General features: G+C 47.7%; 1 protein-coding gene across 1 annotated transcript in view; it reads right to left on the bottom strand.

The window, feature by feature from the left end:
• Positions 1–20,154, bottom strand: part of KIF6 (kinesin family member 6) — a 287,414-nt gene that overhangs the window by 212,652 nt on the left and 54,608 nt on the right. The window contains exon 6 of the mRNA XM_068232714.1: positions 14,779–14,908. Coding sequence (XP_068088815.1) covers positions 14,779–14,908 — 130 coding nt within the window. The remainder of the gene's footprint in view (positions 1–14,778; positions 14,909–20,154) is intronic.

Here is a 20,154-nt window from a genome sequence, read left to right on the forward strand (position 1 = left end):
GAAAAACCCTCTTGTGAGGAGCTACTATATACCTCTGATGAATCTGGCTGCGAGCCACCTTGCGGTCTTTTGCCATCTGGGCCAGGTCTTGGTCTGCGGATAGGTCTCGGCCTACCTATTGGTCTCTGCCAGGAGTAAACAAAACCAAGGCTATAATCATGTTCATCACGTTGGAACTTATCGCGTTTGATGCCTTCTATTTGTTTTTGGTGTGTTTCAAGTATTGTCATCAGTTCCGATGAGAACTGCTCATATTCATCATTAGACACCAATGCTTTAAGTTTATCTTTCAAGGCAATACGTTGTGTAGTAAGCCTCGGCAGTTCTTCCTGTATTTTTTCAATCGTAAGTGTCATCGCGTCGAAAGACGCCTTGTTCCATATGAGGCTCCAGCGATGGCAGAATGTCTTATCTGTCGGGAACATAATAGGTGCAACATTGGAGCGCATGCCCCGAGGTATCCTTTTGACTCTGTGATATTCGGCCAATGTCATGGCATGTAATTCCAGAGTTGTATACATCTTGGCTAATTTGATGATCTGTTTACGTATATTCTTGTCATTGGCTGCATTCAAACATGACACATGGGTAGACACCTGTGCCATGATCCTGGATGTCTCCTCAGGAGTATAGGTAAAGGTGGGTGAGTCCACGTCAGCCTCCTCCATACTGGTGATCTTTGAGGGTGCTCACACACTGTGCAGACAGCAAATCTTTTTCAAAATAGTTGTGGAGCACTCCTCAGTTTTCAGAGCGGATGTGCCACGGTATGGCCAGCTGCACCCCGGTCCATCAAACGTGTAGTAGAAGAGAACCGGCACCATCCATTGTATATAGCTCTTTTATTTGCTTATTACAGGCATATCAGCAATCAATGCGACGTTTCAGGGCAGCCGCCCCTTTATCAAGCTATGCTGTGCAGGAAACAATCTACAATTGCATTACAGCAAACATTTATACCCCAGCAGCATCCCAAAGCAACCAATCACATCCTCCCAAAACTATCTAACCAATCATGGGGTCTTACTATATGCGGACCTGATGGGAGTGAGCACTAATTACTATGTGTGGCTGTGTAGGATACATAAACTGTATAATGTCAGGCGCATAGTGGTTTAAGGAATGCGGTGATCTCCTCCCATTGGCTGCCTTGGCCGGCGCTTCCCCTTAGTTACATCTACAGCGCAGAGCGGCGTTAGCAACGCCGCCTGCGTCTGTCGCTGCTGGGTGACGAGATGGGCGGAGTTTTCTCCGCACTACGCGTCACACTTGGCCAGTTCCCCATCAGGTCCGCCGGAGCGGCGGCCTGGTGGGAGTGGTCTCAGCGTAAGGGGTGCGCCGGAGCGTGGGCATCCACTGGTGAGATAGGAGGGGTGGTTGAGAGCTCCGTTTGAATCCACCAATAGCATGACCAAGGCATAAGTCTCCCATCAGGTCCGCATATAGTAAGACCCCATGATTGGTTAGATAGTTTTGGGAGGATGTGATTGGTTGCTTTGGGATGCTGCTGGGGTATAAATGTTTGCTGTAATGCAATTGTAGATTGTTTCCTGCACAGCATAGCTTGATAAAGGGGCGGCTGCCCTGAAACGTCGCATTGATTGCTGATATGCCTGTAATAAGCAAATAAAAGAGCTATATACAATGGATGGTGCCGGTTCTCTTCTACTACACGTTTGATGGACCGGGGTGCAGCTGGCCATACCGTGGCACATCCGCTCTGAAAACTGAGGAGTGCTCCACAACTATTTTGAAATAGACAATTCACTAAAATGAAGTGCATACTGTATTATTATTTGTAGCTGATTGACTACCATGCTACAAACCTGTATCGGTTACCATTACTGTATTGGGCAACTCACTGCCGGGGCGTCTGATTACCAATACTTGGCATTGGTGTCAATAAGTCGCCTGCCAAGCCCTGCACCCAAATCACCTGTTCGAGTAAAGGGGCCCTAACTCAAACAATTAGATTACAATTCCAGATCATTATTGCTTCACCACTAAACTTTACAGTTGGCACGATGCATGCAAGCAGGTACCATTGCTCCAGTGCCCAGATCTGGTTCAATCCATCAGATTTCTAGATGGTGTAACAGAGTTCAGTGGAAAGGTGCTTTAAAAAACTCCAGCCAATGCTGAATACCGCACATGGTGGCTAGGCTACAGAATCCGGGAACATAAACCACATGGTGACCAGTTTCTGTACTCATGTCTCAGGAGCACTGTTGGAGCTCAGAGGTGGCTGCTAAAACTGAGAACAGAGTTGTAGTTTTTCTAATGTAGCAGAAGCTGGGAAAATAAAATCACAGTTTTTGGGTTTTTTGGGTTTTTTTTTTTTTTAGACACTATGGTACCTGCAGGGTAAGTCAATCCTGTAACCTAAAAATGGTGATCATCTACAAACTGTGCAGTGGACATGGCCAATGTGATGCCATACGTTCGGAGCTGTGCAGCCTGGATAACAGCTGTGATGGAGCGGAGTGTTTGCAGAATCAGTCCTCTCGCCATCCCCTTGTTCCACCGATGGGCCCGGTAACCAGCTTGGCCAATAAGTCTTTGGCCCTCCTCAGACTCAAGTACCCGAGTACTTCTGAGGAAGAGCGGCTCCATACTGTACGAGTGTGATCTCACAGAACAGCTCGTCTTCAGAAGTACTTGAAGACACGCAGGGCCGGATTCTGGAAAGGCAACAAAGGCCGAGGTCTTAGGTGGCTGCAGCCCAAGGCGGCACCTGAACATGACAGAGGAGTTGCTACATATGAAAGAGGAGGCTGAAAATGGGGGGCAGAGCAATACACGAAGAGAAGGGCTGCTGTACATGGATGATACACATGGAAGAGGGGGCCGCATATGGAATGGGAGGGGGCTGCTGCACATGAAGGCGGAGCCACAACATACTTGCTCTAAGGGCACAAAAAGTATAAATCCGGCCTTGGGGTAACAAGTGTTTCCAAAGCCTTCAGAGGAATCCAGAAGGTGCCAAATTTGAACGAAGGACATCGGTGGACCGAGCGTACGGAGAGAGGACGGGGAAATACATACCTCCCAACTTTTTAAAATAAGAAACAGGGACACTTAAGCCCCACCCCGCCCACAACCTTCATGCCCTCAACACACCCCTAGTCACGCATACCATAAGAGCTCTTTCACACCGAGGCGGTGCAGGACGGTATTTTTACTGCACCCCACTCTCGTGCAATAAAAGTCTATGGAGCATTTCATACTGTAAAGTTACGGCAAAACATGACGGAAGTGACGTTTTCAACGCAGGTCAAGACCCACATTACCATGCAGCTTCTGTGTTGAGTTGCGGCGATCTGCGACGGCCCGGAAGTCATGTTCGTCTACGGCAATGTGTGGATTTGTCTGGCCAGTGACCAGACAGGGAACATCGTGCAATACCCTGAAGGCCTGTTTTTGACGGTGCCATGTGGTGCATCATGCGCGACGCATCGCTAACGCTGGTTTCTAGTGTGTAACCAGCCTAAAGAGTTTATAAGAAAAATACATATAATTGCATAGATCTGTACATCAGTCCGGGAAGAGGGACAAATGAGGGAGAAAGAGGGACAGGGGGATTTGGTGCCCAAAGGGGACTGTCCTTCCAAAAGAGGGGCAGTTGGGAGCTATGTCCATAGGTGAGTATCTAACTTTTTTTTTTTCAGCTTCACAATTCCTTTAAAACCATACAATTTTATGGACTACCAGTGCTGGAGAGGCAAACCCAACATTTGACATTACAAACGTCTTGATTTCAGAACTCGGTGACGAATCTAAGCAGACGGTAATGGGCTGATAAGCGCAGAGTTAATCGAATGCACAGCTCGGGCTTCTCATGAGTTGATCCAGAGTTCATGGATAATACGTGGGAACGTCTTCGCGAAGCCCGCCTCACATTTGTTAGACATTAGGTGTCCGCGGATTTGAACATCTCGCTGTGATGGACAATGATGAACTGCGTCTCTCTTGTAATTGAAAGGAGTAAAAACGCTGCACTAAGCAAGTCCAGCCGGTAATGAAAAATATGCCTTTTAGTCAACAAGCAATCGTCTGCCAGGGAAAATTCCGTCCTCGCGGGGATGCCTTTGTGTCTCGCTGCTATTTACTATCCTCGTATTGTGTTCGGGGGGGATACGTAAAACGAGGCGCTGGAACATTGTGGCGCAGCTATAAAGTCGCCCCGACCGCACATGTTCATTGTAAAAAAAGCGGGATGCCGCAACAGCGTAACCACTTCAAATAGCGCCTGGCATGTCTGCGAGGGGCTGAACAATGCCGCAAGGCAGCAGCCAGGCCTCTGATCTTTTATATGACTACATGTGCTCCGCACATATATCCTTCAAGCCAGATGGTCAGAATGAGGGGAGACTGTCCGCGTGTCTTCAGCAATTACAGGCGGAGTTCACCGTACCGGATTATTCACTGTATGTAAAGGGGAACTGCAGACCAATATATCGCTCACACAATGTTTGTATTTGATGCAGTCATGTGGTCCAGAGCAGGAGCGTAACAAGACTTAACAGGGCCCCCCTGCAAAAATGGTAGCATGGGGCCCCCTTGGTCTCCGAACCACATGCAGGTCATGTGATCGGGAGCCAGCGAATGGCAGCAGAGAGTGTTCTGCTGTTAAGCAGCATCTGGAACCAGGAAAAAAATGACACATCCTCCTGCACACGTTTTTTGTAAACAAACAGGGAGGTTGTTTGCTAATTGGCTGTACTAGCAGATGGGGAGTGGGAGGAGGAGGGGTCCTCAAATCCCCTGAGCCCCCCTGCGATGTTGCCCATGGTCCAGAGATCCATTCAGAAAGCTGCTGGGGAAGTGGGAGTTTCCCAGACAAGCAACAGCTTTTATTTCCCAGGTCAGAGCTATTACTTGACTCCACCCACCTCCTCCCTCTTCACAGAGTAATCCCCTGACTCCATCCACCTTTCCCTCTGCATAGAGCCATCACCAGACTCCACCTACCTCTTCCCTCTGCACAGAGCCATCACCTGACTCCACCTACCTCTGCACAGAGCCGTCCCATGACTCCACCTACCGCCTGCATCTGCACAGAGCCATCCCCTGACTAAGCTCACCACCTCCTTCTGCACAGAGCCCTAATCTGACTCCACCCACTTCCTTCCTTTTAGCAGAGCCATCACCTGATTCCACCCCCCCCCCTCCCTTTACTCAGATCCGTCACCTGACTCCACCCTCCTCCTCCCTCTAGTGCATAGAGATTAACTTTGTGTCCAGCACTGCAGCTCAGAGCTCAGCAGAGCATCTTCCTGCTCAGATGGTAATAAACCATGTAAACCTTCCTACACATCCCCAGTGACTTTATTAAAAGCTTTCTTTTTTAACCACCTTAGCGGTATGGACGAGCTCAGCTCGTCCATTACCGCCAGAGGGTGCCGCTCAGGCCCTGCTGGGCCGATTTGCATGAAATAAAAAGCAGCACACGCAGCCGGCACTTTGCCAGCCGCGTGTGCTGCCTGATCGCCGAGCAGCGGCGAAAGAGGGTCCCCCCAGCCGCCCGAGCCCTGCGCAGCCGGAACAAATAGTTCCGGCCAGCGCTAAGGGCTGGATCGGAGGCGGCTGACGTCAGGATGTCGACTGACGTCCATGACGTCACTCCGCTCGTCGCCATGGCGATGAGGTAAGCGAAACACGGAAGGCGTGTTACTTCTGGCCGCCAGAGGCGATCACAAGAACGCATCCGGAGCGCCCTCTAGTGGGCTTTCATGCAGCCAACTTTCAGTTGGCTGAATGAAATCGATTTTTTTTTATTAAAAAAAAAACCCTCCCGCAGCCGCCCTGGCGATCTTAATAGAACGCCAGGGTGGTTAATCTTGTTAAAGAGACACTGGTGAGGGTGTGGGAAGCTTCCGTTTTTTTATACACTAAGCATAGAGGAACTGGACAAGAAGATTAGACTCTGCTGAGCTGCACTTGCAGTACTGGCTACAAACAAGTAATCTCTGAAAAGCAGCGGAGTGAAGGTAGGCAGGGTCACGAGTTATGCATTGTTTCACACACTGGCTGGTGCTCCCTCCGAGCTCCTCCCTGACTGCCTCCTGTGTGTGACGGTTGGATAGGGAGAGCAATATAAATGACTCTTGCTTTATTATTGTAGGCTATGCAATTCTTTTAGGCAAGCAGCAACTGGGAAAGGAACACCGTTTTGCTAAAGATCCCGGTTATAACAATTAAATAACGCAAAAGATGCAGTGTAAATTATGATATATGCTATGTCACAGGATAGCACTGGCCACACAGAACTGCTCCTCTCTCCCCATGCTATTTATGGAATCAGGAATAGTTTATTTCGCCAAGCATGAGTGGGTCATGCCTGGATTTGGGTTTGGCACAGTACATTCAGCTCAGAAGAGACATCAATCGATAGCATAATTATTATGCTATCGATTGATGTCTCTTCTGAGCTGAATGTACTGTGCCAAACCCAAATCCAGGCATGACCCACTCATGCTTGGCGAAATAAACTATTCCTGATTCCATAAATAGCATGGGGAGAGAGGAGCAGTTCTGTGTGGCCAGTGCTATCCTGTGACATAGCATATATCATAATTTACACTGCATCTTTGACAGGTTGTCAAACCGGTCCTACAAGGGCCGAGATCCTCACACATTTTTGATACAGCTCAAAAGAATTGATGGATCTGAATCAGGAAAGGTGTGGTCCATCAGGTAGAACACATTCCTCTCTTTCTCAGTCCATCCTAAACACTGGCATGGATCTGGCCCTCCAGGCCTGGAGTTCGACACCTGTGGCATAGAACAACAGGAGCAGAAGTTTACAGTTACACATGTCAGTAGCAGAGGATTACATTTGCATAACACCAGCCCCTCCCTCTAGATTGTAAGCCTTTAGCAGGGCCCTCTTCCCTTGTGTATCATACTTGACTATGTGCACTTTACCCAGAATTTGGAACTGGTAATTTTTTACCACTACCATTCCAGTTTATGATCTGGCATTGTACTATTATCTGCATTGTGTTGCGTATCTTATTGCTATTACCTGTATTGTTGTATCTATGGTCTGTTACCTGTATTGTTCTGTCAACCCTGTTATGATTGTCTGTAATCCTATTTATTGTACAGCGCTGCGTAATATGTTGGCGCTATATAAAGCTAATAAATAATAATAATAATAATTTACATTGTACGTACCATTTGCATTAACATTGTACATACTATAGCGGCAGTTAGCTCTGTCCATAACAGATCTGTATATCATATGGGTGCACTGATGGGAGTATGTGGAGGGAGTTCAGAAGGCTGACGGCTGAGGGGAAGAAGGAATTAATATGCCTAGCCGTCTTTGTGGAGATGGCCCGAAGCCTCCGTCCCAGTGGCATCGGACGAAAGTAGCAGTGGCCCGGGTGAGAGGGGTTGTTAGCGAGCTTCAGTGCCCTCGATCTCAGTCTTTTGTTATGTAGGAGAGCAAGTAAGGGGAGAGGTCTCCCAATGACCCTCTCCGGTGCCCTGATGACCCTCTGAAGTGAGTGCCTGTCGCTGGAGGATGCACTGGAGTACCAGACCAGGATGGATGAGCAGAGGATCGACTCAATGGTAGCGGAGTAGAAATTGGTCAGAATCTCTTGGGCCATGCCGAACTTCCTCAGCTGGCGGAGGAAGTATAGTCTCTGCTGGGCTTTTCTCTGTATCTCATTGATGTTGGGCCCCCAGGTGAGGTCACTGGAGATTGTGGTGCCCAGGAGGCGAGCACAGGGTACTCTTGACACCTCCGTTCCATCAATGTGAATTGGGGGAGGGGTGGTGGCGGACCCCTAAGGTCCATTGGCCACCTACCTATACAGAAAAATACTTTTAATGGAATCTGAACTGAGAGGGATATTGAGGCGGCTATATTTATTTCCTTTTAAACCACACCAGTTGCCTGGCAGTCCTGCTGGTTTCTTTGGCTGCAGTAGTGTCAGAATAATACAAACCCAACAAGCATGTTGGGTAATTCAGTCAGACTTTAATCAGAAACACCTGATCTGCAGGCTTGTTCAGAGTCTATGGCTAAAAGAAATAGAGGCAGAGGATCAGTGGGGCAGCCAGGCAATGTGCATTGTTTAAAAGGAAATAAATATGGCAGCCTCCATATCTCTCTCACTTCAGGTGTCCTTTAATGCTGTTTATCTGAATATCTCACTGGATCTGGCGTTCAGCCCGGTGCAGGAATCCCCTCGTAAGTGTTTATGTCCAGATGTTCCCCACAAGAGGAGGGGGTTGGGCCTGGAGTCCGGGCCAGGATCGAGGCCTGGAGTCTGTGCTGAGGTCGGGGTCTGCAGTCTGTCACATGATGGGGGTTTCCTTACCAAAACAAATATGTTTTCTGTATAAAGAAAGGCAATCTCAATAGATTCACAAGCAAAACATGTTTACTCCGTATAACACGCTCATAATACACACGAGACTAAACACCTGCATATTCCCATCCACATGCCAGATCGCCAGCCGCTCCCCCAGGAGTCACATGACCTGCATACAGCCTTAGCTCCGCCCCCTGTGACTGCAAAGTCTAGGTCACATATACACACTCAGCTTCAGCCAAAACAGTCATATCTCATCTAAAATGTGTCCCACAATGTCCCTGTGAGCCAACGAATAGAGTTGGACAAAGTGGTGTAAATAATTATGGCTTGCATACAAATTTAATGCAAATTACATGCAGCTTTGAACTCCGTCAGGGAAGATTACTCTTGCCAAGGGAACTGCAAAGAAAGAACCCTTCCCCCTCCATACAGCAGAACATCCTTCTGGACTCTCTACTGCCGGTACAGCGATGATCATTGGGGATGGTCATTAGAATGTTAATAATTTTGAGTTTATGCAATTTGTATGCAGGACTCGACCAATGAAATGAGCAGCTGCTGTATCTGACTGGTCCGTTTCCAAACTGCATACATTTGCATAAAATTATCATTCACTTAGCATCAACTCAGAATGATTAGCATCTCACTGACCATTCCGGATCATAACTAAACTGCCACAGGAAGTGATCCCTAATGATTGCGTCAGATGACAAATAACACAAGTGTACCACCAGTAACAATAATCAGCAAAGTACAAAGTTAGTTGTACCTCTTGTAATACACTTATTAAAAGCATTTGACTGGCTGGGTCCTGTAGCGCCTTGTTGCCTGAAGAGTTGGAGTTGCTTACCCAGCACAGAGCAGATGGATCACCTGGCCACCAAACTCCTCCCAATGCTAAGAGAGATTAACCCTTTGTGGCCAGCACTGAGAATTCCAAAACCAGTGAAAATAATACTTGGTCTCTCAGAGTGATCTGGGAGGAGAATTCCACATGACTTAACAGCCTAGGCTAAACATCACTGAGAGGGCGGAGCTACATACCTATATACAGCAATATATAGATACAGGAAGTGTTTCTGATGCTGAAACCAATATAATTGCCACAAAAGTGAATAATTTACTGCACTCTACTACAGTAAAATCGCTTTTAAGTGAACTTCAGGGGACCTGGCCAAGTAGTTTACTATATTATAATTGGTCATGCATAGTAGAGTCATACAGGCGCATAGCAGGGACCTGGGGACTGAGTTTACTATAGTGCTTTCCATGAGAAAATGTATGTGTGCTCAAACACCAAGTTTACCCTAGCAAGTCTGGTTTTGCAAATCTGGCCTAATTGGCTATTCATGAGGCAATGCTCATGCAAATATGCATTTGCTTTCGCATGCCAAACTATGCAGGGTCAAAAAACCAATACCGCAAAGTGGTCGCCCTGCGGGAATTAGTTCATGCTACATTAGCACTATCCAGGAGCGCCACGGTGAGTTTACTATAGCCAGAGGTTTACTATATCAGAGTTTATTATAAACAGGTTCTACCGTATATGTCACTACAGCGCCTAAGGTCTTGTTCACGTTGGGTACGTTGAGAAGCATATAAAAGCACATGATAAAAACCGCATGCCTTTGTGCGCACTTTAGTGTGCATTTCGGTGCACTTTTTTTAAGCATGCTTTGCTTATTAAAGCAGTACCAGTTGTCAAAGCTTTGTTTTCATATGAAATTTTTTTTTTATTTCAACTAGGGGTAAAAACGCATGCGCATCTATGCGCTAAAAAAGCGCACCCATTCACTTGCATTGATGTGCGCTTTACAGCTCAACGCACAGAAATGCATGCAACACTGTTTTTGTAACGCAGCTCAATTCAATTACATGGGAAAACCAATATTTTGCAGAACGCACAGGGCAATGCGCTGTGAAAAGCGCACAGAAATGGCCCCGATGTGAATGAGTCCTAATGCTAATTTTCTTTTTCCTATGCATAATAAACAGAAGGCGAAATTCGGGCTTTAGTAGTTTCGGGATGTATAAAGCACTTTTTCATTGGACTGCCGACACTCAACTCTGTCTGTACATAGTGTAGGTGGAATGAGTTTAGACACAATGAAATCTACTGTGGAATCCCCTCAGCTGGCTTCTCTGAAATGACCCTGTGATGGTTAATCCAGAGAACGCTTCGGCCCCCGCATGTGTGAGCGATCACAAGGCCTTCATATGAGAAGCACTTGTTCTCGCTGTCACTGGGGAGGTTTCCATGCGTTACAATATAAATAAATAGGAATAGCTGCTAAGGTTGGGCCGCTGTGTGCTCTGCTCTGGCCTGTGACACTGACCGCTCCGCCAGAGACAAGCATCCAGCGAGGAGGCGAGCGAGGAGGAGTATTACATGAGCTTAAGGTATTACTCCGGCCACACAGATGTGTCAGGTCTGCTAAGGTTGGGCCGCTGTGTGCTCTGCTCCGGCCTGTGACACTGACAGCTCCGCCAGAGGCAAACATCCAACGAGGAGACGAGCGCGGAGTATTACATGAGCTTAAAGTGAACCAGAGACGAAGCACCCTCATATGCAGTGGGTTGCAAAAGTATTCGGCCCCCTTGAAGTTTTCCACATTGTCACATTACTGCCACAAACATGAATCAATTTTATTGGAATTCCACATGAAAGACCAATACAAAGTGGTGCACACATGAGAAGTGGAACGAAAATCATACATGATTCCAAACATTTTTTACAAATAAATAACTGCAAAGTGGTGTGTGCATAATTATTCAGCCCCCTTTGATCTGAGTGCAGTCAGTTGCCTATAGACATTGCCTGATGAGTGCTAATGACTAAATAGAGTGCACCTGTGTGTAATCTAATGTCAGTACAAAAATAACTGCTCTGTGACGGCCTCAGACGTTGTCTGAGGCCTGGTGCACACCAAAAACAGCTAGCAGATCCGCAAAATGCTAGCAGATTTTGAAACGCTTTTTCTTATTTTTCTGTAGCGTTTCAGCTAGCATTTTGCGGTTTTGCAAAGCGTTTTTGGTGTAGTAGATTTCATGTATTGTTACAGTAAAGCTGTTACTGAACAGCTACTGTAACAAAAAACGCCTGGCAAACCGCTCTGAAGTGCCGTTTTTCAGAGCGATTTGCGTTTTTCCTATACTTAACATTGAGGCAGAAACGCATCCGCAATCCAAAATCTGCAGCAGCCCGGGAGTATGCGTTTCTGCAAAATGCCTCCCGCTCTGGTGTGCACCAGCCCATTGAAATACATTACCCAAGCGGATCCGCACCCGCAAGCGGATCGCAAACCGCAGCAGAACCGCTCTGGTGTGCACTAGGCCTATGAGAATATTGGGAGCAACAACACAGTGAAGTCCAAAGAACACACAAGACAGGTCAGGGATCGAGTTATTGAGAAATATAAAGCAGGCTTAGGCTACAAAAAGATTTCCAAAGCCTTGAACATCCCACGGAGCACTGTTCAAGCGATCATTCAGAAATGGAAGGAGTATGGCACAACTGTAACCCTACCAAGACAAGGCCATCCACCTAAAGTCACAGGCCGAACAAGGAGAGCGCTGATCAGAAATGCAGTCAAGAGTCCCATGGTGACTCTGGACGAGCTGCAGAGATGTACAGCTCAGGTGGGAGACTCTGTCCATAGGACAACTATTAGTCATGCATTGTACAAAGTTGGCATTTATGGAAGAGTGGCAAGAAGAAAGGCATTGTTAACAGAAAGCATAAGAAGTCCCGTTGGCAGTTTGCCACAAGCCATGTGGGGGACACAGCAACCATGTGGCAGAAGGTGCTCTGGTCAGATGAGACAAAAATTGAACTTTTGGGCCAAAATGCAAAACGCTATGTGTGGCGGAAAACTAACACTGCACATCACTCTAAACACACCATCCCCACTGTCAAATATGGTGGTGGCAGCATCATGCTCGGGGGGTGCTTCTCTTCAGCAGTGACAGGGAAGCTGGCCAGAGTTGATGGGAAGATGGATGGAGCCAAATACAGGGCAAACTTGGAGGAAAACCTCTTGGAGACTGCAAAAGACTTGAGACTGGGGCGGAGGTTCACCTTCCAGCAGGACAATGACCCTAAACATAAAGCCAGGGCAACAATGGAATGGTTTAAAACAAAACATATCTATGTGTTAGAATGGCCCAGTCAAAGTCCAGATCTAAATCCAATCGAGAATCTGTGGCAAGATCTGAAAACTGCTGTTCACAAGCGCTATCCATCTAATCTGACTGAGCTGGAGCTGTTTTGCAAAGAAGAATGGGCAAGGATTTCAGTCTCTAGATGTGCAAAGCTGGTAGAGACATACCCTAAAAGACTGGCAGCTGTAATTGCAGCAAAAGGTGGTTCTACAAAATATTGACTCAGGGGGACGAATAATTACGCACACCCCACTTTGCAGTTATTTATTTGTAAAAAATGTTTGGAATGATGTATGATTTTCGATCCACTTCTCACATGTACACCACTTTGTATTGGTCTTTCACGTGGAATTCCAATAAAATTGATGCATGTTTGTGGCAGTAATGTGACAAAATGTTGAAAACTTCAAGGGGGCCGAATACTTTTGCAACCCACTGTATTTCACCGTATATATCACTTCAAGGGGGCCTAATACTTTTGCAACCCACTGTATTTCACCGTATATATCAGTGGGAACATTAGAGAAAACACCTACCCTGCTCTCTGTTTCATCCTTCACTGCTCAGCCTGCTTGTTACCAGCCCTGATAAAATCCCTGACTGAGCATTCAGTCTGGCTTTGCTCAGGAATCATTATAGCTGAGTCTGTCTTCTCTGATGTCTTTTCAAGCCCAAGCCCGCCCCCTTCTGGCTCTGCTTTCCTGTTCTGTATATTCACAGCATCACAGAGAGCTGTGATGAGATGGGAGGAGCTGCTAATGTAACGGTATATTGAAAAACATTTTTTTTTATCTATATTTGTTAGTCATAAGAGGTTTTTAGAAATGATGTTTTCATTTTGCATGCAGCCCACTAAATAATATGCTTTTGAGATGAACTGTGTTTTGCGTGGAGTTTTAGTAAAAAAAACCACAAAAAAACTGCACACCAGAGCGGCGAAAATACCAGGCATAGTATTTATTTTGTAAAATCTATCGGGGGATATGTTTATTTTGTGCCAAAGGGTTCATCTCTGGTTTCCTTTAAGGTGTTACTCCGGCCACACAGATGTGTCAGGACTGCTAAGGTTGGGCCGCTGTGTGCTCTGCTCCGCCCTGTGACGCTGACCGCTCCGCCAGAGGCAAACATACAACGAGGAGGCGAGCGAGGAGGAGAATTACTGCTTAAAGTGATACTCCATCCAGAAAAAAACACACCTGATTTGCAATACGAAAAAACACTAGATAAACCTTATTCGGAGATTGGTTATTGTTAATAAAACGTAACTTTTAATAAATTCGGGTTAAAATAGATAGTTAACTATCAATTATAACCCAAATTTATTAAAAGTTACATTTTATTAACGATACTCCATCCACACAGAAGTATCAGGGCAGACTTAAACCTGCAGAACTGAACAAGGCAACCGCTGAAAGCAATCATTTTGATTAAAAGCATTAAAATTGCAAAAAAAATGTAAGAATTAAAATGCATACATATAAAATATATGTGCATACATATAAAATGTACTTACATTGTAAATTACTTGTTTCCTATGTGCTATTGCACAGTATTTTTATCTGGCCACCGACCAAGCAGCAAGTGATGCGCATGTGACGCGTGCGTGATGTCACTTCCTGCTTTGGGTATGCGGAAGTGCACAGAAGCGTATTGTTAAAATACGTTTCTGCGCATGCACACCGCAATGTCGGTGATTTTTTTAAAATCTACATGTTGCCATAGACTAATATGACTTCCAGGCCGACCCAGATCGCTGAATTGTTAAAGTAGTTTTGGACCTGCGTCTGGATCACGGCGAAAACCTCACTTCCGTTGCGTCGCACTGCAACGGAAGTCTCCATAGACACAGTATGAAAGTCTCCATAGACTTTCATTGCACGGCGAATACCACACCGCCTCGGTGTGAAAGGGCCCTGAGAGGATCTGATCAGAGAGGGATCTAGGCCTAGTGCGCATCGATTTCCAATTGATCAAAGTGTGAAATCTATTGGAAATCTTCCTGCTGCTATCCCCCTTAGTGTATATGTCCCTCCTTCCACACCGCCATGCCCGTGTGTAGCGACGAAAGTTCACCTGTCACACTTACGCAATTCCTTACCTCGCCCTTTGTTCAGCATCACCACAAGCACCTGTACCACATGACACGGGCGCATGCAGGGACATCGCTACAAGTGCCAGAGTCATATGGCACAGGCGCTCGCGGTGATGCCAGACACCAGAGGAGGCCATGATTTGTGACTGGTGAGCCATCAACACCCTCCGGCATGGTGGATCAATGGCTCACCTCCGCTATCATACGGTTTGTGTCACCCAGGAAGAGCAGATTGAGGGCTTCCTCCTCGTTGCTGGCCTGGTGGAGGGACAGGTTCTTCAGGTGGATGTTCTGGTCCGGATCCTCCATGATGGTCACTTTCCTAAACAGAGAATAGGAGGAGATTTCAGGAAATGGAAGAGGAGCAGGAAAGTTACAAGTAGAGCTGGTTTGCTGTTGCATCTGATTGACCATTCCAAGCTGCATACAGTTGCATGAGGTCAGAATTATTACCATCTCACTGACCATCCCTATTCGTGAGTGATAAGATACATACAGAAGTTATAATTATATCAGCTGAAACAATCACTTATGATTATTTGGGGTGACAGTTTACCTCTCAATCGTACAGACCCACTGCTCAGCCCTCTGCCTGTTCTCTACCACAATAGTGGCTTCCCTACAGCCATTCCTGCAGAGTATAAAATAATCGGCACTCCCAACAGTATACCAATAATCATTAACCCTCTGCACCCAAGACACTCACAGCAGGCTGGAAATAAAAACAACTAGGTTGCAAATTGTATTCAGTTGCAGAAAGAGGACATTAGCTTCCAAAACGGATTGCATGCTAAAGAATTCTGTACTAGACCCCTTCACCAGCATTGAGGTTTCCGCTTGTAAAAAGGGGAATACCTATACCAGCACGCAAGCACTCTCTCATGCTTATGAACCTGAGATTGATGCTGAGGCCTCTCAGGTTCTACCAATCTAGGGAACACATGCACAGCCCATTTATATATTTATATAATGGTGTGAGCAGTGCACTTTGTCGACCCTAGAGATCTAATGTGCCCATACATGGTACAATTTTAGATTTTTTTTTTGATTAGATAATTTCGTTCCATTATTCCGTTTATGTCGATTATTTCAACATGTCCAATAGGATTTTTATTGAAAAAAACGGGATAATTGTTTGTTTTTCTTGGTCGGAAAAAAAAAAAAGATTATTTTTGGCTTTCATTCGATTTGATCGTTTTGGTCGAATAAACGGGAAAATCAAACTTTTTATTGTGCCGTGTATGGGCACCATTAGACTAATTTGTGTGCTAGCATGTGTGCAGGTGCACCCTAGAATGGTGGAGCCAGACAGTGCCTTAGCATGAATTTCAGGAAGGGATCCTTTCCACAAGAGGGAACCTCAGTGCTGGTGAAAGGGTCTAGTACAGAATGCTTTTGCAAGTAATCCATTTTGGAAGCTAATGTTCTCTTCCTGTAACAGAATACAATTTGCAATCTAGTTGTGTCTGTCCTTGTTAGGGATGATCAATGAGATGTAAATGCTTCCGAAATTATGCAAATTTTTATACAAATGATTGGTCCTTTTTCAAGCTGCAAATATTTGCATAAAATGTACATACATTATAGCATCAACTCAGAAGAATCTGCATCTCTTTCATCATTCCTAGTCGCTGTTAAGGCCCATACACACGAGGCACAACTGTCGCCACAAACACGTGGCATGCGCATGTTGCAGCGACAGGTCCTCCGTGTGTATAAAGCCTCATACACACGAGGCACAGAAGTCTGGCAACAGACAAAAAAAAAAAAAAAAAAAAAAAAAAAAAAAGCAGCGACAATTCGTCGCCAGTTCCCTTTGTGCAGCAGCCGTACACACGGCGCACAGAGGGACAGAGATGCGGCGGAAGCTGTCGCCGAAGGCTCTTTCCTCCCCCCCCCCACCGGAAGCTCTGTACATGGTGTATGGGTTGCTGTTGCTAGTCCGCATACACACGCAGTACGCGTGGCGGACTAGCGACAGTTGCGGCGACAGCTGTTGCCGGCGATTGGCCACGTCAGTTGCCTGGCGACAGCTCTGACTGGCGACGGTTCGTGGCGCGTGCCTCATACACACGGGGCACCTGTCGCCGCAACATGCAAATGCCACGTGTTTGTGACGACAGTTGTGCCCCGTGTGTATGAGCCATTAGGCGCGCGCCACGAACTGTCGCTACTCAGATGCTGTCGCCAGGCGATTGACTTGGCCAATTGCCGGCAACAGCTGTCGCAGCAACCGCCGTTAGTCCGCCATGCATACTGAGTGTGTATGTGCGGACTAGTGACAGCTACCCTGGTCCTTTATACCCTGGTTCATTTTTCTTCATATTAACAAATTTTAAAATCAGTAATATATCAATTTAAAGGATGGGAATAAAGTTTAGAGTCAATCAAACACATGTTTTGGTAGCAAAATATATATATTTACATAGAAAGAGGGACAAAGTCCTGAAAGAGGGACAAATGAGGAGGAAAGAGGGACAGAGGGACAGGGCTCCCAAAGAGGGACAGTTGGGAGTTATGCTCACCTGTACACCAGCACCTTCATAACCGGAATAACGACCAACACAGTGGTGAAGGCCAGGAATTGTGCTGGTAAACAGGAAAGGTTTTAGGAAACAAAAACACTTGGGGGACATTTGTAGACTTGAGGGGTGGCCAAGTGTCTGTGGTATATGGGCAACAGACAGGGCCGGCGGTTCCATAGAGGCAAAGGGACAAATGGCCCAGGTCCTCAGAGCCTGTGGAGTCCCCCTGAGGTGCCCCTCCAGCCAGGGGCGCCTCTAGCCATTTTGTCACTCGAGGCGAGAAAACCTGTGGCACCCCCCCTAGGCGAGAAAACCTGTGCCCCCCCCCCATGAAAATAATCGTAATGCGGCAATCAGGGCCGGTTCTAGTAACAATGGGTCCCCCGGGCAAAATTAACACCGGGGTCCCCAATAGACACCCCCTCAATCAAAAAACGGCAGTAGGGACCTTTTGTTGCAGCCAAATTTTCACCCAAGGCCCCTGAGGCGAGGGCTGACACCACCTGGCTCAGCCGAAGATGCTGCAGGGGCACCGGGGAACAACAGTTAAGTTGGGGGGAGACACCTTGGGGCCCCTACAGGCTCTGGGGCCCTAGGGCAATTGCTTTCTTTGCCTCTATGGTAGCGCCGGCCCTGGTGGCAATGTTTCACCAAGAAATAATGGTAATGCGGCAGCGTTTCACCAGAAAATGCACGTATTGCGGAAGCGTTTCATCAGAAAATAATGGTATTGCAGCAACCTTTCACCAGAAAATAATCGTAATGAGGCAGCGTTTCACCAGAAATTACACTTATTGTGGCAGCGTTTCACCAGAAAATACACAATGTGGGCAGCGTTTCACCAGAAAATACTCAATGTGGCAGCATTTCACCAGAAAATACACATAGGCAGGGCTCCACTTTCATGAGGCACAAAGTGGGACAGAAGGAGGCACAGGGGGACTGAATATGGCACACAGGGCAACATAGGGAGGCACACGGGGACAGAATGAGGCATAAGGGTCAGAAGAAGTCACAAAGGAGGACAGAAGGAGGTGCAAGGGAACAGAAGGAGGCACACAGGGGGATACAAGGTGGCACAATGGGCAACAAAAGAAGGCACAATGGGGGACAGAATGAGACACAAAGGAGGACCGAAGGAGGCACAGGAGGACAGAAGAAGGTCCGCAGAGGGGCAGCGGGCGGTACAGGGGAACAGAAGAATGCATGAGGGCCAGAAGGAGACACAAAAAAGGACAGTGGGAGGCACAGGGGGACAGAAGGAGGCACACAGGGGGACAGAAGGAGGCACAAAGTGGGGCAGCAGGAGGCACAAAGGGGGACAGATTGAGGCACAAAGGGGGACAAAAGGAGGCACAGTAGGAAAGAAGGAGGCCCAGGGGGACTGAAGGAGGCACACAGGGGACAGGAGGAGGAACAAAGGCGACAGGAGGAGGCATGATGGGGGACAGAAAAAAAACACAAAGGGGCAGAAGGAAGCACAGGGACACAGTAGGAGGCACAGAGGGGAACAGAAGGATGCACAAAGGGGGACAGAAGGAGCCACAAAAGGGTGACAGAAGAAGGCAGAGGGGGATGTAAGGAGGCACAGGGAGACAGAAGGAGGCAGAGTGGGACAGACAGAGCCACAGGGAGATAGAAGACATAAAGGGACACAGATGTAGGCACAGGGGGACAGAGGAAGGCGCAGGGGACAGAAGTGGCACATGGGGACTGAAGAGGCACATGGAGACAAAATGAGGCACAAAGGGAGACTGAAGAAGGCAGAGGAGGACCGAAGGAGGCAGAGGGGGACTGAAGGAGGAATAGGGGGGCAGAGGTAGCACAGGGGGACAAAGAAAGTCACAAGGGGACATAAGGAGGCACAGGGGAACAGAAGGAGGCAGAGGTGGCACAGGGGGACTGAAGGAGGCAGATGGGAACAGAAGGAGGCACAAAGGGAGACAGGAGGCATAAAGGGAGACAGAATGACAAACAGGGGGTCAGACATGGCACAAGGGACTGAAGGAGGCACAAGGAGACAGAAGGAGGCACAAAAGGGACAGAAGGAGGAACAAAGGGAGGGGGGGGGGAGGATGTGCAAGGCACAGAGGGACAGTGGCAGCTGCCTTCAGCTTACGCTAAGCAGATGCATTGGAAGCAAGTAATAGAACACCCGTAGGGGTGGGGCTTAGTCAGGGGGCATGGCTCCATTCAGGGGCGTGGCTTAATCCAGCAACATGGCACCCCCCTGGACCAATGGCACTCCAGGTAATGGCCTGTACTGCCTATGCCTAGAGGCTCCCCTGCCTCCAGCTATGGTGAACCATGACAGAGGGGATGCTGTGTGTTGACTCAGGAAAAGGAGGAGATGAATAATGGGGACCCCAAAAATTATTTTTACGGGACATATAATGGACACCTAATGATATCGTGTAACAAGGGGGAAGGGGGGATTGGATCAGGCCTGGCAGCCTGGCCCAGGGGCCCTGGGGGCGATTTAGTTGGGGGGGGGGGCGTCAGCGGATGGCTCATTCCAGGTAGTGTGAGTCCTGGAGTGGGCTGTCAGTGCCTGTCCTCCACCCCCCTTGGAGTGCAGTGTGTGAGCCAGCCCTGAGCTCCAAAGCTCGGTGCGACCCATGCTTCATTCCTTTCCTTTTCAAATGTGTTGCACCCAAGCTATGCTCAGCAGCAGAACGCAATGGACGTCAAGGTAAGTGCCTGTTTTTAAATATTGGGAGGTGAAAGGTGCGGATGGCTCTCCCCGGCGCTGGCCACGCTTGGGGGGGCCGCCTGCGCCACCCGGCCTCCCCCCTCCGGGGTGCTGCTGTGGTTCCCAGGCAGTGAGAGCGCCTGGGACCCCGCGGTCCCCCGGTTGTATGCGGGCATTGGGAAGCCTCCCCGAGGCGCTCCTGGATAGTGCTGTATAGCATGAACTAATTCCCGCAGGGCAAACCGCTTTGCGGCATTGGTTCAATGGACCCTGCATTAGTTGGCATGCGAAAGCAAATGCATATTTGCATGAGCATTGCCTCATGAATAGCCAATAAGGCCAAATTTGCTC

Source organism: Hyperolius riggenbachi, chromosome 4 (assembly GCF_040937935.1).
Source record: "Hyperolius riggenbachi isolate aHypRig1 chromosome 4, aHypRig1.pri, whole genome shotgun sequence".
Taxonomy (NCBI): domain Eukaryota; kingdom Metazoa; phylum Chordata; class Amphibia; order Anura; family Hyperoliidae; genus Hyperolius; species Hyperolius riggenbachi.